The sequence below is a fragment of the Leucopleurus acutus genome, assembly GCF_964270905.1.
Source record: "Leucopleurus acutus genome assembly, chromosome: 1".
NCBI lineage: Eukaryota > Metazoa > Chordata > Mammalia > Artiodactyla > Delphinidae > Leucopleurus > Leucopleurus acutus.
This window is the reverse complement of record NC_139142.1, coordinates 129,628,137-129,655,246: the sequence shown is the minus strand read 5'-3', so window position 1 is coordinate 129,655,246 and position 27,110 is coordinate 129,628,137. Positions and strand designations below refer to the sequence as shown.

At 36.6% G+C, this 27,110-nt stretch overlaps 1 protein-coding gene across 9 annotated transcripts in view; it reads left to right on the top strand.

Moving 5' to 3' along the window:
• Positions 1-27,110, top strand: part of ICE2 (interactor of little elongation complex ELL subunit 2) — an 89,135-nt gene that overhangs the window by 3,472 nt on the left and 58,553 nt on the right. For 8 of the 9 annotated variants that reach the window (XR_014326072.1, XR_014326073.1, XR_014326075.1 and 5 more), the window contains exons 5-10: positions 5,161-5,422; positions 6,366-6,485; positions 20,956-21,093; positions 22,223-22,336; positions 22,510-22,669; positions 23,627-23,808. Coding sequence is in view for 2 of the 9 variants with exons in the window: in XM_082835554.1 (XP_082691680.1) it covers positions 5,161-5,422; positions 6,366-6,485; positions 20,956-21,093; positions 22,223-22,336; positions 22,510-22,669; positions 23,627-23,808 (976 nt within the window). In the remaining 7 variants the exon portion in view is untranslated. The remainder of the gene's footprint in view (positions 1-5,160; positions 5,423-6,365; positions 6,486-20,955; positions 21,094-22,222; positions 22,337-22,509; positions 22,670-23,626; positions 23,809-27,110) is intronic. The other variant, XR_014326074.1, reaches the window with a different exon arrangement.

The following is a 27,110-nucleotide window of genomic DNA, read 5'->3' as shown; positions in this document are numbered from 1 at the left end:
TTTATTTCCATATTTGATTGTTATTTTCCTGATAGTTGAAGTTTTATATGTATCTATATCCACCATGATAAATTCAAATTGTAGAAATGTAGAAATTAAAAAATAGAAGAACTCAGTACCAAAAAGTGACCACTCTTTGGTGTGCATATATATCTTTTCAGACCTTTCTCTCCACTCATGAACAGATACATATTAAAACAAAAATGGGGGGACTTCCCTAGCAGACCTGTGGTTAGGACTCCGTGCTTTCACTGCTGAGGGCCCGGGTTCAATCCCTGGTCAGGGAACTAAGATCCCGCAAGCCGTGTGGCATGGCCGAAAGAAGGGGTGGGGGATCACACCATAAATGCTGTAAAATGCTGTAAACACTATAAAACTGTTTTGCAATTTGCTTTTTTCATTTAAAGTAATAGTTTGGGTATTTTGTGCCCCTACATTAACTCAGTCTTCTTAATGGTTGCATATTATTTTACTATACAGAGATACTTTTAATTCTTTTAGCTAGTTTTACATTGCAAAATGTTTGTGTTCCTCTTTCTTTGGGATTTTAAACAGTAACATTTATAAAGTTCTTGTAATTATTTCTGTAAGATAAATTCATAGAAACTGAATTGTTTGGGCAGATTCTATAAACATTTTATATTTTAATAGATACCACCAAATTGCCATAGAGTTTTTTTCTGGTATGAAAATGCCTATTAAGTGATGATTTTCCCTTCTCACTGCTTACTTGCCTGTAACAGATCTTCTTTCCTTTGTGATTACCTGTTTCAACTCTATTGTGGGTGAATCTTAAAACTAATCAAGTTTACTAGAAAGCAGTGAAAATATGCCAAATGAGGAATTGGGGGGCTCCCCTAGGGGAGCTTAATTTTTAACTTTCATCCTTTCTCCACTCCTTTTGCAATGGAGGAATCATACTTGTAGCCTCTGCATGGAATGGGACCCCATCTTTTCCTGCCTTTTCAGTACCCTTTCTGTCAATTAGCATCCCCTCTTAACTCCTGTCTCTCTTTTTTTTAAGCCATGCCGCTCAGCTTGTGGGATCTTAGTTCCCATACCAGGGATCGAACCCATGCCCCCTGCAGTGGAAGCGCAGAGTCCTAACCACTGGACTGCCAGGGAAGTCCCTCTTTGTTCTCTCTTGACCAATATTTAAACATGCTCAAGTTTGTCCCATCTCAGTCCCTGGGTTCCACATTCCCTCCTCGTTGCTTTCTTAGCTCTTCTCTCACTTGTACTTAGACTTCTTTAAATACTTGTATATGCTTGCTGGGAGGAAATGAGGGACAAAAAATCTATAAGACATACCGAAAACAATTAACAAAATAACATTGCTGAGTCCCTCCCTCCCAATAATTACTTTAAATGGATTAAACTCTCCAGCCAAAAGACAGATTTGGAGAATCAATTTAAAAAACGGGATGGAGGGGGCTTCCCTGGTGGCGCAGTGGTTGAGAGACTGTCTGCCGATGCAGGGGACACGGGTTCATGCCCCGGTCCGGGAAGATCCCACGTGCCACGGAGCGACTAGCCCCGTGAGCCATGGCCGCTGAGCCTGTGCATCCGGAGCCTGTGCTCCGCAACGGGAGAGGCCACAACAGTGAGAGGCCCGTGTACCGAAAAAAAAAAAAAAAAAACAGGATGGAAAAAAAAACCCTTCCCTTTATTGCGTATCCCATTGCACTTGCTTTCACCGAACATTCCACTGTAATCTGCCTTTTGCCCTCACTAGGCTACTAAAACTGCTCCTCTTAAAATCATCAATGAGCTCTTGACCATAGAGATATCTCACTCTAATTTTCCTCCTAGTTTTCTGGTGACAGTGGTATTTCTTAGTGGAATCAATTAATTGCTACCACTGATACTCATTTAGGTTGTTTCCATTCCTTTACTGTTACAAACAATGAGCATCTTTTTTTTTTTTTGGCTGCATTGGGTCTTCGTTGCTGTGCGTGAGCTTTCTCTAGTTGTGGCGGATGGGGGCTACTCTTTGTTGTGGTGCGTGGGCTTCTTATTGCGGTGGCTTCTCTTGTTGTGGAGCACGGGCTCTAGGTACGCGGGCTTCAGTAGTTGTGGCTCTAGAGCAGAGGCTCAGTAGTTGTGGCGCACAGGCTTAGTTGCTCCACGGCATGTGGAATCTTCCCGGACCAGGGATCGAACCCATGTCCCCTGCATTGGCAGGCAGATTCTCAACTACTGCCCCACCAGGGAAGTCCCTTGCTACTGCTTCTTAATTATTTTATGGTCCTTTTCAAATCCGGTTCTATTCAGCATATCCCAAGCGTGGGTTATAGTCTGAAATTTGTAAGGGAGAGGACGTCCTACTGGAAGTTGAGTACACTTAACACCTAAAATCTTTTTTTCTTAGAATATCACTTGTTTTTCTTTAGATTTCTATATAGCACAAAATAATTTGTTAGTATAATACACCTTTTAGCATAGAAGAAATAAAGACACAAGTCATTGATTTCGTATGTTTCTAGTCTTTTTTGCTAACCTTTAGTTTTATTATAGTAAGAATGGATTTTCAGACTATATTAAATTACCACAGTTTTCTTGATGAAAAAACCAGGAAGAAAAAAACAAAAAAAGACTCGGAAGAATGTAAATTTATTAGCCCTAATTTTGTATTTTGTTTTCTATAAAAACATATTTGGGAAAATATTGATACCTCTAATTATGCTACTTTCAACAATATGAGGTTTTTATTCCACCCTTTTCCCTCCACTGAAAGGTAAATATTTGCCTTTTAAAAATTAGTTTCTGGGGACTTCGCTGGTGGCGCAGTGGTTGGGAATCCTCCTGCCAGTGCAAGGAACAGGGGTTCGAACCCTGGTCCGGGAAGATCCCACATGCCGCAGAACAACTAAGCCTGTGCACCACAACTACTGAGCTTGTGCTCTAGAGCCCACGAGCCACAACTGCTGAGCCCACGAGCCACAACTGCTGAGCCCGTGTGCCACAACTACTGAAGCCCATGTGCCTAGAGCCCATGCTCTGCAACGAAGAGAAGACACCGCAATGAGAAGCCTGCACAGCCCTTGCTCGCGGCAACTAGAGAAAGCCTGTGCACAGCAACGAAGACCCAATGCAGCCAAAATTAAAAAAAAAAAAATTAGTTTCTGGTTATTGATATTTATAACTGAGTTTTAAGCCAACAAAGGGGAAAGAAGCTTCAAATATACAAAGAAGAAAAAGAAGAAATTTTAACATGTTTAATGTACATAAGTAAATCAAATTCAGGAGGTACAGGTGGACTTTAGATGGAGGCTAGAAGTACCATTTCCAAATGCTACTTAAAGAAGCTACCCAAACCAGGAGACTTAAAGCATAGGAAACGAAAACTTTTGAATTCTGCCTTTTTTTCATAGAGACTTAAAGTAAAAAAGGAGAGTTGACAAAATGAAGGGAGAAAACTTCAAACCATCAACTTAAATAAAATATAATGCTGTAAATGTGGTTAGAAAAACCCCATCAGATGCTTTTGGCTTGCACCCTGATGAAGATTTTGACAGCGCTGCACACAGAAATGATCTTGATGTGCTGCCGTTTCATTCTTTGCTGAATGTAGCCAATTTAAACTGCTAGAATTTCTTGACATTCCTACTCTGGCGTATCTGAGTCAGCATCTTGTTGCTGCAGCAGCTTAATTAAATTTGCCAGTTTGTGTCACAAGGACAGACATGTTCTCATATTCAGAGAGACAGCTGTGAAGCAGTATTGTTAAGAATTGCGGACACAATACTGTTAGGTTTGAATAGCTCTCAAGACATTTTCTAGTGAGAAATCAATTTGCTGTAATACATTTCTCCCAAGATCAGCAGTTAATATTCATTTTGTTAACCTAAAATATGCTTATTTTTATGCAGTTATTGGAGAAACTTTAGTAGCTAAGTATGTCTTCTTTCACCTGTATTATTTTCAGAGCCAATCTAAGCATCCTTATTTTAATTTCCAAAATTCTTTTTCCATTTACTAGCCTGCTCTCTTGGTTAGTTTTACATCCAGAGTTTAGCTCTAAAAGAGTAATCTTGAATATTTTGCCTTATTTGAGGGCTCTAAGTCTTTTTTTAAAGAATTTTGGAATTTTTATCGTATTTATTCTAATATTTTAACGTTGATCTAAAACAAATTAATGGTAGCTTTGGATGGGGCTTAACTCATCCTTTTTCAGTTTGGAACCAAATCATTACTGTGGTGGAAATTGAAGTTGTAGAGGCTAAGGAAGTGTAGTTTCGTGTGTGTATGTCTGTGTGTGTGTGTGTGTGTGTGTGTACTTTAAGACTTTCTTATGAAAAATGTAGGTTATAACACTGAATAGCAGCAATAGAGACAGATTATTTACAAGATAAGAAATTTGTGTCATATACCTTAATTGGGGTAGTAAGGTGATTTTTTTTTAAATTTGGGGTAGGCTTTCATAAACAGATAGGGTAACAGGTTCTCTAGCTACTCACCAGTTTTTCCTGTAGTGTATTTCATTATAGATGTGCCAAGATTTCTCTTTTGTATCTATACAAAACATAAAGACATTTCCATAAACTCAGCCATGTGCATGAGTGATAGAGGATTATACAACTTTTCTAAAACCACTGTTATTTCCATAAAATATATCACAGAGTGTTGGGATTTTCTTTTAAAGTCTTGAGATAATTAAAGCAGAGGAAACCAGAAAATTTAGAATCTCAGTGAATTTGTGAACTTCAAGTTTGTGACCCCAACATATCCTGCTCTTAGTGGCTTTTGTTCACTGCATTAACTGATATATCTTATTGAAGACTTTAGGTATTAAAAAACAACTTGAATTGTAATAAAATGTAAACACAAAATACCTGCATATATAACTAGCAAGAGTGATTTACCCCTCTTCAATAAAGGGAGGAAGCTTCCAAATTGAATAACTTGTCTAAGGATTTTGCCTCTTCCTCTCCATCAGGTAATTGAAGGTAAACTTGTAATGTGATCCTATCCTGCAGAATACTTAATTTATACTAAATGGCTAAACATCAAAATGCAGGTGGCAGAGTTAGATAATAATCCAGAATTTACTCTGTTAATCACTCTGTATTCTCCCTGGTGATTGAGAATCATGAAGTTTCATGATAGTAATCTTCATGTGAAAAGCACATATTTGTAAATTGTATTTTTTTTCCCCAGACGTATAGGAGAAAATTTGAATGCCTCAGCAAGTTCTGTAGAAACTGAGCCGGCAGTTAGTTCAGCAACTCAAGCAAAGGAAAAAGTGAAAACCACAGTTGGAATGGTTCTTCTTCCAAAACCAAGAGTTCCTTATCCTCGTTTCTCTCGTTTCTCACAGAGAGAGCAGAGGAATTATGTGGATTTGTTGGTTAAATATGCAAAAATCCCTGTGAGTTCCAAAGCTGTTGGAATAAATAAAAATGAATACTTGCAGTACTTGGTATGTATTGTTCTCTTCAGCGTCAGTTAAAAAATATTTAAAAGTTAGGAAATATTTGAAATTTGCTTTTATGTTTTTAGGTGCAATCACATTAATAAAAATGGAAACTATAAGGAGTTTAATTGACAGAACATTGGTGCTTTAATTCTATTGTTTCTATTATAGTTGAGGCATTTTGCTCTAGTTCTGAGTATATTTCACCCCAGTTCATATTAAGTACTAGCAGTAGAACTTTACCTTGCACCTTGAACCACTTTAAAATTTTTGTTAATTATTACTTTAATTAAGTAGTTACCAAATTCTCGATTAAGTAAGTGATGCTGTGCTGAATGTCATTGTTGCAAACTCTTTGTTCATATCTATGATTGTTTCCTTAAGATAAATTCTTAAAAATATAATTACCAGATCAAAAACTATACATGTTTTTAAGGCTTTGATCTGCAGTTACACACGAGTAAATTGTTCTGAAAAAAAGTTTAAACCAATTTGTATGTACCAGTACTGTAAGAAGGTTTTTTTCAAAATATCTTCACTAACAATGAACATTATTTTTTTTGCCTCTAATTTGATATGGAAAAAATGGCAATCTCTTGTTTTATATTAACTTACAGTGGTTACTAATGAAAATAAGCATTTTCCATGTGTTTATAAGCCATTTCTAATTCTTCTTTTGTAACTTGCATATTTATATGTTTGCTTATTTTTCCATTTGGGTGTTTGTCCTTTTTATGTTAAGATCATTTTATAAAATGAGCTTATTAATTCCTAATCATATATTGTAGCATTAGTCATTAGCTTTTCTCTTTTTGTGGAATGAACTTTTTTGTGATTTCTGCTTTGGACATGATACTTTAAGTCCATATTATTAGTACAGCAATTGAGAAGTGATTGTTTTTAACCAAGCTTCTTATTCTAAGATATGTCTACTTTTTTTTTAAATCAGGATATGAAAAAACATGTGAATGAAGAAGTTACAGAATTCCTAAAATTTTTGCAGAATTCTGCAAAGAAATGTGCACAGGATTATAATATGCTTTCTGATGATGCTCGTCTCTTCACAGAGGTAAAAAAAAAAAAAAATCACATTTACTTAAACTGCCAAGTAATATGCAATAGCAGCATTTTAAAATGTGTGATGATTTTCCAAAAGCACATGTTAATATTGTCAAATTAGAGACCAAATTTCTGTAGGTCTTTTATTCATCATGTATTTAAATAATAGAAATACTGACACCTCAAAATCAGGTACTGTAGTATATTCATGTTTTTTTCTTTTAATGATCTACTGTATTTGAGTTATATTTTACTCATATGGGTGGTTTGATCTGATGCACTGCTTTCCCTTGCGAGAGAATGGGGTTTAAGGAGTTATATTGGTCCTTAAAATTCTGTATGGTCCTTTAGAACCTAGTCATATAAATTTATATTCACTATTTTCATGGTAACCAGCCACCGGATGATAAATTTCATCAAATAATTTTTTGATACTTAAATTATTCATGCAGGTTTATTTTTTAATTTTTTTTGAGGGCAATTATCATTTATTTTTTTAATGCATCTTTATTGGAGTATAATTGCTTCACAATACTGTGTGTGTTTCTGTTGTAGAACACAGTGAATCAGCCATATGCATACGTATATCCCCATATCCCCTCCCTCTTGAGCCTCCCTCCCACCCTCCCTATCCCACCCCTCTAGGCTGTCGCAAAGCACGGAGCTGATCTCCCTGTGCTATGCTGCTGCTTCCCACTAACTATCTGTTTTATGCTTCCCACTAACTATCTGTTTCATGCACATTTATTAGCAAAGCATGTAAATCCTCCCATCATGTAGTGGGCGTAGGAAAAATTTAGAGTACACTACTTGAATAGTAACTTAATAGTAGAGTTGTAGTAGAATTCATCTAGAAACACCAACACCAGTCTGAATTTTTTTTTTAAGCCTTTAAAACTAGTCAGGGCTTCCCTGGTGGCCCGTGAGCCATGGCCACTGAGCCCGGAGCCTGTGCAACGGGAGAGGCCGCAACAGTGAGAGGCCCGCGTACCGCAAAAAAAAAACCAAAAAGGTTAAGATAGTAGGTTTTAAGGGTATTTTAGCACAGATTTTTAAAAAAGTGCTCATTATAAATTGGAGGACAGCAGAGGGTATAAGTTCTACTTTAAAACAAACACTTTTTTTTTTTTCTTCAGTACGCAGGCCTCTCACTGTTGTGGCCTCTCCTGTTGCGGAGCACAGGCTCCGGACGCGCAGGCTCAACGGCCATGGCTCACGGGCCCAGCCGCTCCACGGCATGTGGGATCTTCCCGGACCGGGGCACGAACCCGTGTCCCCTGCATCAGCAGGCGGACTCTCAACCACTGTGCCACCAGGGAAGCCCTATCTTAACCATTTTTAAGTGTAGCGTTCAATACTATTAAGTATATCACATTGTCTTGTACAGTGAGTAGTTTTATTTATTTATTTATTTCAAATTTATCAATTTTATCATGTATGGTTTATTTTTTTAATTTTTAAAATTTATTTATTTATTTTTGGCTGTGTTGGGTCTTCATTGCTGTGCACAGGCTTTCTCTAGTTGCTGTGAGCGGGGGCTACTCTTTGTTGTAGTGTGCAGGCTTCTCATTGTGTTGGCTTCTCTTGTTGTGGAGCACGGGCTCTAGGCGCGCAGGCTTCAGTAGTCATGGCTCTCAGGCTCTGGAGCGCAGGCTCAGTACTTGTTGTGCGTGGGCTTAGTTGCTCCACGGCATGTGGGATCTTCCCGGGCCAGGGCTCAAACCTGTGTCCCTTGCATTGGCAGGCAGATTCTCAACCACTGTGCCACCAGGGAAGCCCACAATGATGGTTTTAAAACATAAATCACATCCCCTCATTTTGCTGGTTTCAAATGGCTTCTCATCTCACTCAGGAAGAGACAGTCTTTAGAAAGTTCTGCAGTGCCCTACATGATCCTGCCTCCTCACCACCACCACCCCAAGCCTGCTTCATCTCCTGCGTGTTCCTCTCAGTTATTCTGTTCCAGCCTCCTGACCTCTTTGTGTCTCTTGAATACATCAAGCACGGTCCTGCCTTAAGGCCTTTGGCTGTTCCCATCTTTCTGGCAAGCTGTTCCCCAGATACCTGCATGGATTAGTTCCTTGATTCCTTTAAGTCTCTCTCTGTTCAGTTGCCAGCTATCACTGAGGATACTCCTAATTACCGCATAAAAAGTAGCATCACCCTCAGCATTTCCTTTACCATGTTTTGTTTATTGTCTTTCTCCATAACACTTGTATGTAAGTACTGTTTGCACGCTGGGGTGTTCCCAGTCACTGGAATAATGCCTGGCACACAGTAAGTGCCCAGTATAATTACTTGTTAAGTGAATATAAAACTGTTTATGAACAGAGTACATTATTTGATAGCTAGCAGTCAGCATTAGGTCTTGCTTTTTAGCCAGGTTGACTTGGCAGCACATTGTCTTATTACACTTTACATCTTACCCCAAAGACTCACTGATCTTTTTCTAACCTTTTTATTGTTTTAAAATTTTAATTTTATATTATGAAATGTAATGTACCTATGCAAAAGTATTTAGAACAAATATGTACAGCTTAACAAATAATTATATAGTGAACACCTATGTAACTCTCTTCCAAGTCAAGAAATAAAACATTACCGGTAACCTAGAAGGCCCCTGTGTATCCCTCCTAGATAATAACATTTTCCCTTGTTGAAGAAATAATCACTGTGCCAAGTTTGGTTTGATCATTTCCATGCCTTTAAGAAAATTTTTTTTTTGATAATTCAAGTTTTCTTTTGCCTGTGTTTGAATTTTATGTGAATTCTTTTGCTCTTTTATGTGAACAGAATTCTTCCTTTACTCAATAGTATGTTTGTGAGATTCATATGTATGTATGTGTGTAGTTGTATTTCATTCATTTTTATTTCTGTACATCTATAAGTAAACTGATTTATTCTGTTGATCAAAATCTGGGCTGTTTCCAGTTTTGAGCTATTGTAAGCAGTGCCCCTATGAAAATTCTCATACATGTCTCTTGCTGCACATGTACACACATATCTACTGGGTATATGACTAGGAATGAAATCGTTGGGTTATAGAGTATGCATATCTTCAACTTCAATAGATAATGTTAGACTGTTTTCCAAAGTGGTCATGCCAGTTTACATTGTACCCAGCAGTGTTTGAGAGGTTTTTACTCCATATCCTCAACAATTGATACTTACAGTCATTTTAGTTTTAACCAATCTAGAGGATAGGGTGCTATATTTATAAGACTATACCTTTTCCTATGTTTCTTGGTCATTTCCTGTGAATTGAGTGTTCAAGTTTTGCCCTTTATTCTACTTGATTTTCCATCTTTTTGTTACTGATATGTGGGAGGTTTTGTATATCCTAAATACAAAAGTTTTATGGGTTGTACAGTAGTCCCCCCTTAATCTTGGTTTTGCTTTACTCCGTGTCAGTTACCCACAAATGGAAATTCCAGAAATACTTCATCACACACCATTCTGAGTAGTGTGATGAAGTCTCTCACAGTCCCGCTCTACCCCACCCACAATGTGAATTATCCTTCTGTCTAGTATATCCCACCCATTAATCTCTTAGTAGCCACCTTGGTTATCAGATGGACTTTCAAGGTATCACAGTGCTTGTGTTCAAGTCACCCTTATTTTACTTGATATTGGCTCCAAAGTGCAAGAGTAGCGATGCTGGCAGTTTGGGTATGCCAAAAAGAAGCTGCAAAGTGTTTCCTTTCAGTGAAAAGGCGAAAGTTCTCAACTTAGTAGGGAAAGAACAAAAATCATATGCTGCAGTTACTAAGATCTGCAGTAAGAACGAATCTTCTATCCATGAAATTATAACAAAGGAAAAAGAAATTCATGTTCTGCTGTCACACCTCAAACTGCAAAAGTTACAGCTGCAGCGCATGATAGGTGCTTAGTTAAGATTGAAAAGACATTAAATTTGTAAGATATTTTGAGAGAGAGAAAGTTACCACATTCATATAACTTATTACAATATTGCTATAATTGTTCTGTTTTTATTTTATTATTAGTTATTGTTGCTAATCTCTTACTGTGCCTAATTTTTAAATTAAACTTTATCATAGGTATGTATGAATAGGAAATGATATTCAGTCTTATCCACGATTTCAGACATCCACTGAGGGTCTTGGAATATTTCCCCCATGGATAAGGGAGACTACGTTGGGAGTTTTTTCTTTTATTTGATAAAACAGTTTTTTTTAATCTACAAGATCCCCCTCCATATTTTTTTTCTTTAAACTTTATCTTTTCAAAAACCTGGGTCATTTGACCTTTCGAGTTTCCCACAGTCTAGATTTTGATAACTATATATTCATGATGATGTTCAACATGTTCTTTTTTCCTCTTTATTTCTTACAAATTGTGAACTGGATCCAGAAGCTTGATCAGAATTATAGCCTTGCCAAAGGGTTTGAACATATAGATGGTAGTGTTTTCTTTAATCAGGTGGCACATAATGTCTGATTGTTTTTTGTGATGTTAGTAGCTATTGATGCTTAATGCCAGATTTATTCATTCACTGGGGTTTGAAAAATTCTAATTGCGTCATTTATTTTTATTCATTAGTTGGAATAATTTTATTAAGATATGTTTTTCCTCATCTACTCTTTGGCTTCCCATTTCATGTAGCAGAAAAAGTGCTAGATTCTTTATATACCAGTTTTGAAAAAATTAATTGGTTCCTTCTTATTTTACAATGGTGATCACTTTTTAAAAAAATATTATTATTGAATCATGAAGTTAAACACATTTGATGGGTTTTAGTCCGCTACAATTATCCTTTTTGAAACTCAGATAATACCAACTTTGACCAGTGATGGGGTCTTCATACTGGCTTTTGAGTCACTCTAGGAGTCTTTGAGGCTTATTTTGTACATTTCCTATCCCAGCCCTGGAAACATTTTCTAGAGTCTTTGTTTCTTTTAGTGCGAAATGGCATTTCAAGACTACAGTCTGGGCACTGGGGATGCTCACTGCACCTGAGTTGATCAGTGTTTATGAGACTTTTTCAGTAGATGGAGCTAGAAAAAGTACATTTAAAGAAAAAATTACCACGTGTCTCATTTGCTTTATCCCACATTATACTCACAACAGCCTCAGAATAATACAATTGCCACCAATCAATAGAATTTCTGAAAACAGTTTGAAAAAATTTTTTCGTATGTTCTCACCATGAAAAAATTTTTCATATGTTCTCACCATTCTCCCGTACTTTTTTTTAGTACTGCATTTATATTGTTAGAACGTGTAGCCATTACGTACTAAATAAACTCTGTCTTTTTTTTTAAGTATAGTTGATTTACAATGTTCTGTTAATTAACTGCTGTACAGCAAAGTGATTCAGTTATACATTTTTTACATTTTTTTTAATATATTCTTTTCCATTATGGTTTATCATAGGATATTGAATATAGTTCTCTATGCTATACAGTAGGACCTTGTTGTTTATCCATTCTGTATATAAAAGCTTACAGCTGCTAACCTCAACCTCCCACTCCATCCCTCCCCCAACCTCCTCCCCTTTGGCAACCACCACTCTGTTCTCTATGTCTGTGATTCTGTTTTTGTTTCATAGATTGCTTCATTTGTGTCATATTTTAGATTCCACGTATAAGTGGTATTATATGGTATTTGTCTTTCTCTTTCTGACTTATTTCACTTAGTATGATAATCTCTAGTTGCATCCATGTTGCTGCAAATGGCATTATTTTGTTCTTTTTTATGGCTGAGCAGTATTCCATTGTATATCTGTACCACATCTTCTTTATCCATTCATCTGTTGGTGGACATTTAGGTTGTTTCCGTGTCTTGGCTACGGTGAATAGTGCTGCTATGAATATAGGGATGCATGTATCTTTTTGAATTACAGTTTTGTCTGGATATGTGCCCAGAAGTGAGATTGCTGGCTGATATGGTAATTCTATTTTTAGTTTCTTGAGAAACCTCTCTACTGTTTTCTTTCTTTCTTTTTTTTAATATTTTTTTCTTTCTTTCTTTATTTTGGCTGCGCTGAGTCTTAGTTGTGGTACGTGGGATCTTCATTGCGGCATGTGGAATCTTTTAGTTGCAGCATGTGGACTCTTAGTTGCGGCATGTGGACTCTTAGTTGCGGCATGCGAACTCTTAGCTGCAGCATGCATGCGGGATCTAGTTCCCTGACCAGGGATCGGACCTGGGCCCCCCCACACATTGGGGGCTCAGAGTCTTACCCATTGGATCACCAGGGAAGTCCCTCCCTACTGTTTTCCACAGTGGCTGCACCAACTTACATTCCCACCAGCAGTGTAGGAGGGCTCCCTTTTTTCCACACCCTCTCCAGCATTTGTTGTTTGCAGATTTTTTAAAGATGGCCTTTCTGACCAGTGTGGGTGGTACCTCATTGTAGTTTTGATTTGCATTTCTCTTATAATTAGCAGTGTTGTCCATCTTTTCATGTGCCTGTTGGCCATCTATATTTCTTCTTTGGAGAAATGTTTATTTAGGTCTTCTGCCCATTTTTGGATTGGCTTGTTTTTTTGTTGTTGAGTTGTATGAGCTGTTTGTATATTTTGGAAATTAGGCCCTTGGTCACATTGTTTGCAAATATTTTCTCCCATTCCGTATGTTGTCTTTTCATTATGTTCATGGTTTCCTTTGCTGTGCAAAAGTTTGTAGGTTTGATTAGGTCCCATTTGTTTATATTGTTTTTATTGCTATTGCCTTGGGAGACTGACCTAAGAAAACATTGGTACAATTTATGTCAGAGAATGTTTTGCCTATGTTCTCTTCTAGGAATAAACTCTCCCTTTTTAGTCTATATTTAACTTTAAATCAGTTTTACTGAGGTAAAATTTACATACAATAAGAATCGATTTTAAGTGCATGTCAGTGAGTCTTCCTGTGTAACCATGACGCCAGCCATGATATGGAGTATTTCTTTCTCTTTTCTTTTTTTATAATATTTTATTTTTTAATGTATTTTATTACTTTTTTTTTAAATTTTATTTATTTTTGGCTGTGTTGGGTCTTTGTTGTGGCAAGTGGGGGCTTCTCTCATTGCGGAGCACGGGCTCCTGGCACGTGGGCTTCAGTAGTTGCAGCACGCAGGCCCTAGAGCACGTGGGCTTCAGTAGTTGTGGCACGTGGGCTGTAGGGTGCTTGGACTTCAGTAGTTGTGGTGCGCGGACTCAGTAGTTGTGGCTCGCGGGCTCTAAAGCACAGGCTCACTAGTTGTGGCGCACGGGCTTAGTTCCTCCGCATCACATGGGGTCTTCCCAGACCGGGGATCAAACCCATACACCCCTGCATTAGCAGGTGGATTCTTAACCACTGTACCACCAGGGAAGTCCTGATATGGAGTATTTCTATCACACTAAAAAGATCTCTGTGCCTCTTTCCATCCATGGCCCTAGGAAACCACCGATTTGCTTTCTGTCACCATAGATTAGATTTGCCTTTTCTGGAGTTTTATAAAAATTGAATCACACACAGTGTATTCTTTTGTGTCTGACTTCTTTCAGTCAGCATTTTTGAGATTCATCCACATTGATGCAAGTATCCATAATGTATTCCTTTTTATTCCTTTTTGTTTTATTGTATGGTTATACCAAAATTGGTTTACCAGTTCAACTGTTGATGGGCAGTTGTGTTATTTCCAGTTTGGGGCAATTTTGAATAAAGCTATTAAGAACATTCTTGTACAAGATTTTGGGGGGGCATATATTTGCATTTTCTTGGGTATATAACTAGGTATAGTATTTATAGATCATCTGGCAAGTGTACAAAGTTAAATTTTATTAGAAACTGCCAAGCTGTTTTCCATAGTGGATGTACTGTTTTATGCTCCCGCCAACAGTGAATGTATGAGTTCCAGTTGTTCTACACTTTAGCTAAAACTTAACATTGTTGATCTTTTTAAATTTTAGCCAACCTATGGTGTGTAGTAGTGTCTCCTTATGGCTTTAGTTTGCATATGCCCAAAGAGCAGTGATGTTTGAACATCTTTTTTGTGTTTTTATTGGCTTTTGTGAAATGTCTGTTAACATCTTTTGCTAATTTTATTGTTTTTTATTTTTATTGATTTTTGAAAGTTCTTTATATATTCTGAATACAAACCTGTTTTATATATATGTGTGTGTGTGTGTGTATATAGTTTTCTCCCAGTTTGTGACATGCTTTTTAATTTTTTTAATAGTCTCTCAAAAACAATTTTAATTTTAATGAAGTCTAATTTTTGCAAGTGTTTTATGGTTGGTGCTTGTATGTGTTCTAGCATAGAAATATTTGCCAACCCCAAGTGGTTCTTATCCGAGGTCACTTTTACTCCTTTACCCTTGTGCCCACTCCCCACGCAGGGGACTTCAGCAGTGTCTGGAGATACTTTTGATTGTCACAACTGGCAGAGAATTACTCGTATCTAGTGACTAAAGGCCAGGGATGCTGTTAAACATCCTACAATGTATATAACATCCCCCACAGCAAAGAATTATGGAGCTTCAAATGTCAGTAGTGCTTGTGTTGAGATACCCTGATCTAGAGGTTTTATAGTTTTAATTTTTATGTGAATGTGTGTATGTTAATTTCAAGTTATTTTTTTGTGTAAGATGTGAGGTTTGGGTCAAAGTTAATTTTCCTTTCATCTGGATATCTCGTTGTCCAAGCATAGTGATTCTCTACTGAGAGTGATTTTGCCTCCTACCAGACATATGGTAATGTCTAGAAATATTTTGGGTTCTCATAACCGAGGAAGGAGTGCTTCTGGCATCTAGTGGGTAGAGCCAAGAATGTTGTTAAATATCCTGCAATGTAAAGGTTGCCCCCCAACACAAAGAATTATCTGGTCTAAAACGTCAGTAGTGCCAATGTTGAGAAATCGTTTTGCGCTATTGGTTGAAAAAGCTATTTTTTCCCCTCATTAAATTGCCTTTTCACCAATGATGTGTGGGTCAATTTCATGACTCTAATCTGTTTCATTAATCTATATCTCTGCCTTTATGCCAATACCACCATGTCTTGTAGTGGAAGACTACAAGAAACCATCTGGTAGAAATCCTACAACTTTGTGCTTTTTTTAAATTGTTTTGGCTTTTATTGGTTCTTTGCATTTCCATGAAAACTTTGGAATCAGCTTGTCAATTTCTAGAAAAAAACTACTTTGGAATCAAAATTTCTAAAAGAAAACTAAGTGGGACTTTAATTGGGATTGCTTTGAATCTATAGAACTTATATTAAAGTTCTGTAGATTCTATAGAACTATAGAAATAATTTTTAATTATGGAAACAAATACCTCTTAAAATGATGTTTAGCTAGAGTGCCATTTTAATAAATAAGATCTGACCATCTCTTGCCTATTAATTAAAAAGTTGAGTCATTTACATTCATTGTGATAATTTATGTATATAAACCTGTTTATGATTTCTATTTGTCTTTTTCCAAACTTCTTTCTTTGACTTCTTTTGAGGAGATTGACTTTTCCCCCCTCCTTTTTTCCCTCTCTACTGATTGGAATTTATACATTTTTGATGTTGTTGTTGTTCTTAATGGTTACTCTTGAATTTTCACAATGAATTTTTTCCTTATTGAATTACCTTGTCACCATTGACCTATGGGTAAATTTCTCAACTCTATTTAGTTCTATTAACCTATACATCTACAGAGACCATAGAGCATTTTGACTTTCATCACATCCCTCCTCACTGATATTATTGTTTTGATACTGTCTCTTTTTTAAACCTACGTAGGTTTAAAAACCTAGGTTTTTAAAGGTAAAAAAACCTAGGTACATTATTATTTTATATGAACAATGTTTGTCTTCATTTATCTACAAATTTGGATCTTTTTTGCCTTTCCATCTCCTCTTTTCAAATCTACATTCTGAAATCCTCTTCATTTTTCCTGAAATGTTATATGTTCTAGATGTTCCTTTGGTGAAGGTCTCTTGGTAATGAACAATCTTCTTCTTTGTTACCTGGAAATATTTTTATTTTGTTCTCATTCTAATAAGATAGTTTTGCTCCATACATAGTTCTAAGTCGACAGTTTGTTTTATTTCTCAGCGTTTGATAATATAATTCTATTTTTTCTGGCTCACGTATTATTATTGAAAAGTGTATTGTTTGTTTAATTGTCATTTCTTTTAGGGAATCTGCCTTTTCTTTCTGACTGCTCTTAATTTTTGGTGTATTACAGTTTCATTACAATGTACTTTATTAGAATAAAATTCTACTTGTTTCATTGTGTGTCTTGTATCTGTAGATTCAAATCCATCATCAGTTCTTGAAAATTCTCAGCCATTTTCAATTATTGCTTCTTTTTTGTTTTCACAACTCTCTCTCTGGAATTCCCAAACGTCCTAGGTTTCAGTCTGTCTTCCATTTCTCTCTCTTTTTTTTTTTTGCGGTACGCGGGCCTCTCACTGTTGCGGCCTCTCCTGTTGCGGAGCACAGGCTCCGGACGCACAGGCTCAGTGGCCATGGCTCACGGGCCTAGTCACTCCGCAGCATGTGGGATCTTCCCGGACCGGGGCACGAACCCATGTCCCCTGCATCGGCAGGCAGACTCTCAACCGCTGCACCACCAGGGAGGCCCCTCTCTTTTTTTGGTGTGGTAAAATATATATAACATAAAATTTACCATTTAACCATTTTTAAGGATAGTTCAATGGCATTAAATACTTGTGCACTGTTGTAAGTGGATTTTCATCATCCATTCCCAAACTTTTCCATTGTCCCAAACTGAAACTCTGTATTCATTAAATAATAACTCATCATTTCCTCTTCCCCACAGTCCCTGACAACCACCATTCTATTTTTTATTTCTATGAATTTAACTTCACTAGGTACTTTATATAAGTGGAGTCATTTCAATATTTGTCCTTTTGTGATTGGCTTGTTTTACTTAGCATAATGTCTTCAAGATTCACCCATGTTATAGCATGTGTCAATATCCTTCCCTTTTTTAAAAACAATTTTTAATTATGGTAATATACACATAACATAAAATTTACTGTCTTAACCATTTTTATTATTTTCTTAATAGATTTTATTTACTTATTTATTATTTATTTATTTATGTCTGCATTGGGTCTTTATTGCTGCGCATGGGCTTTCTCTGGTTGCGGCTAGCGGGAGCTACTCTTTGTTGTGGTGTGCGGGCTTCTCATTGTGATGGCTTCTCTTTTTGCAGACCATGGGTTCTAGGCACGTGGGCTTCAGTAGTTGTGGCTCACAGGCTTTAGAGCACAGGCTCAGTAGTTGTGGTGCACAGGCTTAGTTGTTCCGTGGCGTGAGGAATCTTACTGGACCAGGGATCAAACCTGTGTCCCCTGCATTGGCAGGTGGATTCTTAACCACTGCACCACAAGGGAAGGCCCTTAACCTTTTTTTTTTTTTTTTTTTTTTTGCGGTACGCGGACCTCTCACTGCTGCAGCCTCTCCCATTGCGGAACACAGGCTCCGGACGCACAGGCTCAGCGGCCATGGCTCACGGGCCCAGCCGCTCCGCGGCATGTGAGATCTTCCCGGACCGGGGCACGAACCCGTGTCCCCTGCATTGGCAGGCGGACTCTCAACCACTGCGCCACCAGGGAAGCCCTTAAGGGGAGTTTTATGGAGATTTCATTTAGTGGGCATGCTTGATTAAATCATTGGCTGCTGGTGATTAGCTATCTATGGGCCTTTTGTCATCTAATTAGCATAAAAAAGACATTCTTATCACTTAGGGGATTCCAAGAATTTTAGGAGCTGTGTGTCAGGAACCAGGGACAAACAGGAAATATTTATTTATTATTGTGCCACTCACCATGCTACTTTCTGTGTCTGAATTTGTCTATTGTAGGTACCCCCATATAAGTGGAATCATATAGTATTTGTCTTTTTGTGACTCGCTTATTTTACTTAGCATAATGTCTTCAAGATTCATACATGTTCTAGCATGTGGCATAATTTCCTTCCTTTTTAAGGCTGAATATTCCATTGTATGTATATGGACATTTTGTTTATGCATTCTTCCATTGATGGACATTTGATTTGCTTCCACCTTTTGGCTGTTGTGAATAATGCTACTGTGAACATGGTTGTACAGATATCTGTTCAAATCTCTGCTTTTCAAGCCTTAAATGTAGGGCTCTCCTGTTCAGCTCCCTACCTGATCTTAGAACTGGTTGAGGCATTTGCCCTCAAGCCACTTCACCTTTCATGGGTTTTCTTACTGCTCACAGCTCCTGTTTCTCCTCATTCTAGATGTTTGGCGTTTATTTATTTATTTATGGTCCTTGGAGATTCTCCTCACTTTTACCAAGCCCAGCAATGCATGAAAATTGTTAGTTGTAATTTATCCAGCATCTAGTGTGGTTTGGATAGGAGTGTTCTTCAGGGTACCTACTTTACCATATTGCCAGAAGCAGTATCTGTTAAATTTTAAGCTTCAAACATGTATGAAAACGTATTATATTTTCTCTTTCTGGAGCATAGTCATTTTCATCTTTCTTTGTAAATGATAAATGTGTTTTTGATGTTTTTAACTTTCAAGATACTTTGAGTGTTAAATAACATTCAGGAGTGGGTGATGATGGGGAACAGCCTGAATCTCTTAACCTCCTTTGTTCACTCTTAGCAGTTTTTCAAACATAAGTAAATTACTAATTAAAATTTTAATTAAATATATTAAATAATGCTCCTTTAGTTACTTAATATCTACCAGTTGTGAAATACCTTTAATACTATGTAGTGTATCTGAGTATAGGTATAAAACTGTCTTAGATTTTCCCTTGAATTTTTCTCTTGCCATAATTACTGAGTTAAGTGAAACTCACTTAAAAAGCACTGTAACATCTAGCATAGTTTTACCAAGAAAGATGTGCTGATAAATATCTAATCAGAGTAGTCTATATGTCACATAATTCTTATATATTGCTTTCCTTTGCATGTTTAGATTTTTGTAATGACTTCTATAGGATAGGAGTATTAGGGGTGAAAGTTGACTAATATTATAAATGAGGAGCAAAGATATTATGCAGATCCGAGTTTGCAGTTTACTAGGGTTTTTAAGAGCAAACAGAAATTCTTCATATTAACCTATATCTGCCTTACTTGCAAGTAATATCCTGATTAAATATCAAGGTCATTATTGAAAAGCGTAGAATTGAGGGGGGGAAATGTGAAAGATAATAGAGAGTGAGGATTAAAGAAGGAAGAGGATATGAAACTATAGATAAAAAGATGTACTGGAGTAATGTTATTGATTTGTAGCTTGACACACTTTATAAATATCTGAAGGGAAAGAGGGTGTAAGATATAAAAATATGCTTATTGGGGCTTCCCTGGTGGCGCAGTGGTTGAGAGTCCGCCTGCCAATGCAGGGGTCATGGGTTCGTGCCCCGGTCCAGGAAGATCCCACATGCCGCGGAGCGACTTGGCCCGTGAGCCATGGCCGCTGAGCCTGCACGTCCAGAGCCTGTGCTCCACAATGGGAGAGGCCACAACAGCGAGAGGCCCACGTACCAAAAAAAAAAAATATATATATATATATATGTGTGTGTGTGTGTATATATATATATATACACATATATATATGTATATATATATGCTTATTGCTAAGCGCTTTTGTGATATAAACTATATTCTAAAAGGTTCAGATTAAGGTTCATTGAGAGAAGAAGAGAAAACACATACATTGGGCCCTCCATATCCGTGGGTTCTACATCAGTGGATATGGAGGGCTGACGGTAGTATACCATTTCAAATAAGGGATTTGAGCATCCTTGGATTTTGGTATCCATGGGGGATTCCAGAGACGCGAGGGACAACTGTATCTTAGAAGATAATGTAGTATGTATGGTTTTATAACTCCCCTACCCCCTCCAAAACTGCTGTGCTTCTTTGAGTTATTTACGTGTTATCACATGCTTGGGTGAAACTGTGAATTTTTCTTCCTCATTACATTTCCTGGTAAGTCATTAATATTTTGAGAACATTTTGGAGAGAAGAAAATACTAAATACTCCATCATTTGAAGTAGTTATAGAATTTCTCATTTATTTTTTAGATTGAAGGTTAGAATGACCTGTAAGATAACTACTTCATTAATTCATTGTGCTTGGGGATCTTTTTAGGGTATTAAACTTACTTATTTCTAATCATTCATGTAACTGCTTTTATTCCCATAAAGTGTGTTAAAATTTTCACGTGGCTTTATTTCTTTGACAGTTTCTTAAATAGCAGAGAAAATACGATGTGTCTTCTCTAACTTTAAATTTTAATACAATTGCTAATTTTAGTATTATTAAACATCAATGTTTTAAGAAATTAGGTTAAAAAGAATTGTTAGGAAAAATAAGAGTTTAAATCAAGTAAGGAATATACAGTGTGCCTGGATTGTTAGAAGTTCGGTTAATGAAATGAGGCTCATATTTGAAATGAACAATTATTTAGTCATATGTGACTAAGTTATTTTTGTTGCATTATTAGAGAAGTACAAAAAATGAATTTCTCTTAATTTTTATTTTTTAGCAAATTTTAAAAGCTTGTATTGAACAAGTGAAAAAGTATCCAGAATTCTATACTCTCCATGAAGTCACCAGCTTAATGGGATTCTTCCCATTCAGAATAGAGATGGGATTAAAGTTAGAAAAAACTCTTCTTGCATTGGTAAGGTTTGCCATAAGAAAATAAAAGTAAACTTATTTTTGTCTGAAACATCATCTGTATTTCACACAGAAGCATAATTTAGACATATTTCAGTATTTATGTTTAAATTTTGAGCAGTAACAAGATATACTTTTTAAAATACGCAATACAAATGTGTCCCCTTTTAATGTATGACTACCATTACTTGATGTTTTTAAAAATATCACTACTGGGACTTCCCTGGTGGTCCAGTGGTTAAGACTCTGCACTCCCAGTGCAGGGGGCCTGGGTTCAATTCCTGGTCAGGGAACCAAACCCCACATGCCGCAACGAAGATCCCACGTGCCACCAGCTAAGACCCGGTGCAGCCAAATAAATAAATAAATATTTAAAGAAAAAATAAAAAGTTAAAAAAAAATATCACTACCAACTTTATTTCTTGATTTTCTTTTCTTAGTTTCCATCTCTTTTATGTTTCTGAATAGAAGCAGAAAGCTCCTTTTCTTTTAAGGGGATTTTACTCAATATCATGTTGGAAGTAGGTGTGTGTAAAGAAGATATTTTAGAGTTTCTCGTATGCCCTGCTCTGACTTGTACTTCATAAAATGAGAGGTTAGATTTTAAAATGACAGGGAAGATTTCATGGCACCCGTATCTTGGACCCTTTTTTAAAAAAAAACCTGTATGGGGGACTTCCCTGGTGGTACAGTGGTTAAGAATCCACCTTCCAATGCAGGGGACTCAGATTTGATCCCTGGTCGGGGAACTAAGATTCCACATGCTGCAGGGCATCTAAGCCCACATGCTGCAACTACAGAGCCCATGCACCCCAACTATAGAGCCCACGCGCTCTTTAGCCCACGTGCCACAACTAGAGAGCCTGTGCACCACAACGAAAGATCCCACGTGACCTAGCTAAGACCCAATGCAACCAAAAATAAATAAATAAATAAAATCTTTAAAAAGCAACTATATGGTGGTTGTCAAGTAAAAACATTAAGGTCTTGTCTTAAGATGGCTCTAAATTTGATATTTGCATTTAGTACAATGAAGAATTTTAAGTTGTAAGTTTCATATGATGAAAAGATACTTCAGGGAAAAAATACATCAAGATTTCTGCAATAAAACATTCATTTTTTTTCTTATTTAGGGCAGTGTAAAATATGTGAAAACAGTATTTCCCTCAATGCCTGCAAAGTTGCATCTGTCAAAAGATATACCTACCACTGAAACACCAGAACAAACAGCTGCAGCTATGCATTATGTAAGTAGTAAAGTAGTTTTGGATCTTCCTAAGCAATCTTCTGTACCTCATAAAGTACATGTAACCTGGTTGTTCTAAAGTACCCTTCCTGAATTTCTCCCTTCTTTTCATTATTTAATCAAAAAAGTTTCTAATAAGTGTAATCAAGTAACAAGTTTCATGTTGTTTTTCAGGACATTAGTAAAGACCCAAATGCAGAGAAGCTTGTTGCAAGATATCACCCTCAGATAGCTCTAACTAGTCAAGCATTATTTACCTTATTAAATAATCATGGACCAAGCTACAAGGAACAGTGGGAAATTCCAGTGTGTATTCAAGTAATACCTGTCACAGGTTTGTGATTTGCCATGTCAAGTAACACTCTCAAAAGAGGAGTTGAAACAGTTCTATTTCAGCTGTCTGATTATAGGTGGTCATTTGTCAAATAAAAAAAGCTAAGTTTTGATTTAAGGAGGATGTAAATTTGACAATTACATTCAGTAGAAGAACTTTTTAATATATAGTGCTAAGTATACAATTGACACTCATAAATGAGTTATTAGATTTACAGGACCTGTATGCATGCTGAGTGTGTGAGAAGTAGAGAAAAAATTATAGTTTAGGGTGGCCAAAGATACATGAAATGGTGAGGTTCTTCTTTCACTGAAATAAAAGGAATGCAATACTTTATTAGATAGCCTCAAATGGGTTAGTTTCCAGGGTTTATTTACTTACCTATTATTGGAATTCAGATTTAAATAAGTCTATACTTATAAGATAGTCTCTCTCTTAACAGTAAAATTAATATTTACACATAAATTCTGTACCAAATATTATTCTCCTTCTATTTTTGTTCATATTTAATAATTTTCTCATATCTTTTAGAATTAATATTCTTGTATGTAATAACATAATTGGAGTAAATGAAGGACTATGTCTAAAAACAAAACTACAAATTAGAGTTAAATGTAATATATTCTCCGTGGTAAACATTTTATCACTTTTTGAAAGTATAACCCAAGAGGAACCGAGTAATAATGACAGTAAAAGTATAACAATAAAAAACAGAAAATCTCTTTTTAAATTGTTAGAAAAAGAACATGTTTTTCTTGCCAGTAAGAGTCTCTTGCCCTTAGATCTCTAAGGGACTTTAAAAATCTTTTCATTCAAGGCACACGTATGGGACATGCGCTTCCAGTTTCTATCCTGTGTCTCTTTGTTTAGTAATTCTTCTGTTATACATCCTGGTTTTTTTGTTTTTTTAATATGACTACTAGTAACAAATCACTCCCATTCTTTTTCTGTGTTAAGGTTCAAAACCAGTTAAAGTAATTTATATTAATTCACCACTTCCCCAAAAGAAAATGACAATGAGAGAGAGAAATCAAATCTTCCATGAAGTTCCCTTAAAATGCATGATGTCCAAAAACACAACTGTTCCAGTCTCTGCAGTATTTATGGACAAACCAGAAGATTATATATCTGAAATGGAAGTATGTAATGCTTTCTTTTCTTTTCCTTAAGAGAATGTACTTGTTTATCCTTTTGAAGAATAACATTTTATTGCAAGTCTCTAAATCTGGTAGTTAAAAATACAGACTTTAGATTGAAACTTAAAATTGAACCCCACGTGGATCTAGACTTTAGACAACTAATTTAACCTCCTTCAGCCTCAGTTTTCTTCTTTTATAAAAGAAAGATGATAATACCTACTTCATAAAATTGCTGTCAGGATTAAGTTTGATATTTATACGTAAGATGCTGAGCACAGTCTTTAGTACGTATGTACTAAAAATTCAGTCAGTAATGGTGGTCATAGGGGTGATGGTTTTATTTAATTAGTCTCATTTGTATTCAAGAGTTTTTAAGTATGAAAAGAAACAGATGAGTTTGACTGGGGCAACAAGAATTTGCCGGATTGTTAATCCTTTTTAGTGTATGCTTATTATCTGCGTGACCATAGGCAAACTACATAATCTCTTCGTGTCTAGTTTGCTCTGTCTGTAAGATGGGTATCATGATAACCTAACTCATAGAATTCTTGGGGATTAAATGAGTTAATACACCTAAAGCATTTAGAACAATGCTTGGTACTTCATAAATACTAGCTTGTATTATTTTGTGTATTTTGAAATATTTTTCCATGATTATTAGAGCAAGGCATTCTGTTTATACAAAACTTTATTCATCCATTCCACAAATATTTATTGAGCAGATACTGTTCCATGCACTGAGGATACAGCAGTAAATAAAAATGAAGTCTCTTTTCTTTCAGAACTTACATTAGTGTCAGAGGGCACAGATAATTAAAACAGTATCAAAAAAGCACACACTGATAAATGCTATGCAGAAAAATGGAATAGGTTAAGGGGAAAGAGATGGGAATGGGATTCATGATCAGGAAGGCTTTCCCAAGGACAGGAAATTTGAACAGGGACTTGAATAAAGTGAGAGAGCAAACAAAATTAGAAAATAAAATAGAAAAATTTTTTCTTATTTACATATAAGAGCTCATACTATTTTAAGAATATTGGCCTTTTGTCTTTCATATTTGTTTATTTTTTTTTGGTTTGCCATTTGCCTTTCAGTATTTTTATGATGTGTATGTCATAAAGCACTTCCAACTTAAGTTTTTTGGAGGTATTTTTGTTTTTTGTTTTGTTTTACATTTTTAAATCTATCTAAAATTTATATTGGTGTGAGGTGAATGTCAGTAAGTAACAAGTGCTATGAAGAAACATGAAGTAGGTTAAGAGGGATGAAAAGTGACGGAGTAACTTCTTTCAGTAATGGCAGACCAAGTAATTTGGGCCTTCCATTACCGATGACAACTAAAAAAAGCTGGACATATTATATAAGTTTATTTCTTAGAATCATCAAAGACCTAACAAGATAGGGGGTACTATCTGAGGACTGAGATACTAAAGAAGACCAGAATCCAGGTTGGTAAGCCTGTCACTTAGGGTAGTTTTTGCCCTGAATGGTATTTGCCAGTTCTGAAGAGGCAACAGAAAATGTGCTTTTGGCAGCATCACAGGACTAGGAGGACAAAAGTCAGAGTTCAGTTTTCCACCATGAGCTTGGACCCTGCAGGGCTATACCCCAGGAATAAGAGTGAACAAGAAATAAATCAGCTTTCTTGTAGATTGTATTCTGGGTTTTCAGGCCTTGAACTTGGATTCAGATGCTTTTGGTTGCTAGTGTCTCTAGATACCTAGCAAAAGCAAGTGACAATACTTCTTAGAGGAACAGAATGTCATTTTGAGCCTCAAATTATTTCTACAAACAAGTTTTTAAATATAGCATCTGGAAAACATTTAAAGATAACTAGACACTGGAGGAGTAAATAAAAATTAAGTTTCTTTTCATGTACTGGATACTGTGAGCAACAACCATCACAAACAATGACCAAAGAAATAGACTCACAGAAATGGATCCTAGAATTATCAGTCACAAACTGTGAGCCAACTCTGTTTAATTATACAGCATGCAAGAAAATTAAAGCCATGTTTTAATTGGAAGGAATATGCCTTGCAATGCAGGGGACGCGGGTGAGATCCGTGGTAGGGGAACTAAGATCCCACATGCCGTGGGACAACTAAGGCCGTGCGCCACAACTACTGAGCTCGTGCGCCTCAACCAGAGAGCCCGCGTGCTGCAAACTAGAGCTCACATGCTTGGAGCCCGTGCATCACAACTACAGATCCCACACGCCCTGGATCCTGCACGCTACAGCCAGAGGGAGAAAACCCGCATGCCACAACTAGAGAGAAGCCCACACGCCACAACTAGAGAGAAGCCCGTGTGCTACAACGAAGACCCAGTGCAGCCAAATAAATAAATAAATATTTTTTTTTTTTAAAAAAGTACAGTTAAGAATTCTGTAAAGGGGGTTATTAGCACATTAGATAAAACTGATAAGAGAATTAATAAACTGGAAGATGGGTCTGAAATGACTATATTGAAACAGGCAACAAAAAGCAAATACGGAGAGTAGGGCAAGAGGTATAGAGAATGTAGTGAGAATGTCTAACATTTGTGTACTTGCACCCAAAAGAGAGGTGTAAAAGAGGTAAGGGGACCAAACCATCTTGGAGACAAAGAAAAAACTCTTAAAAGCCACCAGAGAAACAAAAGGCACATTAGCTATAAAGGACTGAGAGTTAGACTGGCAGGTAACTTCTCAACAACAACGATGGAAGCCAGAAGACATTGGGACAATATATTCTCCTGAGAGTAAATAACCCTCTTACTAAAATTCTCTAACCAGTGAAATATCCTTAAGTAATAAAAAATTAAGAAAAGATATTTTCAGATAAAAACTGAGTTTGCTACGAGCAGACCTCCTCTAATGGATGTTCTTCAGGCACAAGGAGAATAATCCCAGATGGCAAAAGGATGGTGAAAGATGCAAGAATGAATAAAGAATAACAAAAGTGAAAATAATGTGGATGGGCTCTAATTTGTAGGTGAGTGCAGGGGCACTTGGGAACTTAAATAGTTCTGAGATGACCTGGGTCCTAAGAACTCTAGAAACTAACCAGCCAAAGTTCCTTCCGAGACAAAAGCCTTGGCTCAGGAAAATTCACCAGTGGTAAAGTTCATATTGAGCAGAACAAGGACATTAAAGGTAAAGGAAAAATAAGTTTTCAGATAATTGTGGGAGAGGGAAATAGAGAAAGCAGATATCAGAATGTACTAAAGATTTTATATGCACACACAAACACATGCAAACCTACATGCATACATATATACATCATGGTAACAGTGAAGCATGAGCTGAGAGCCATGAAGC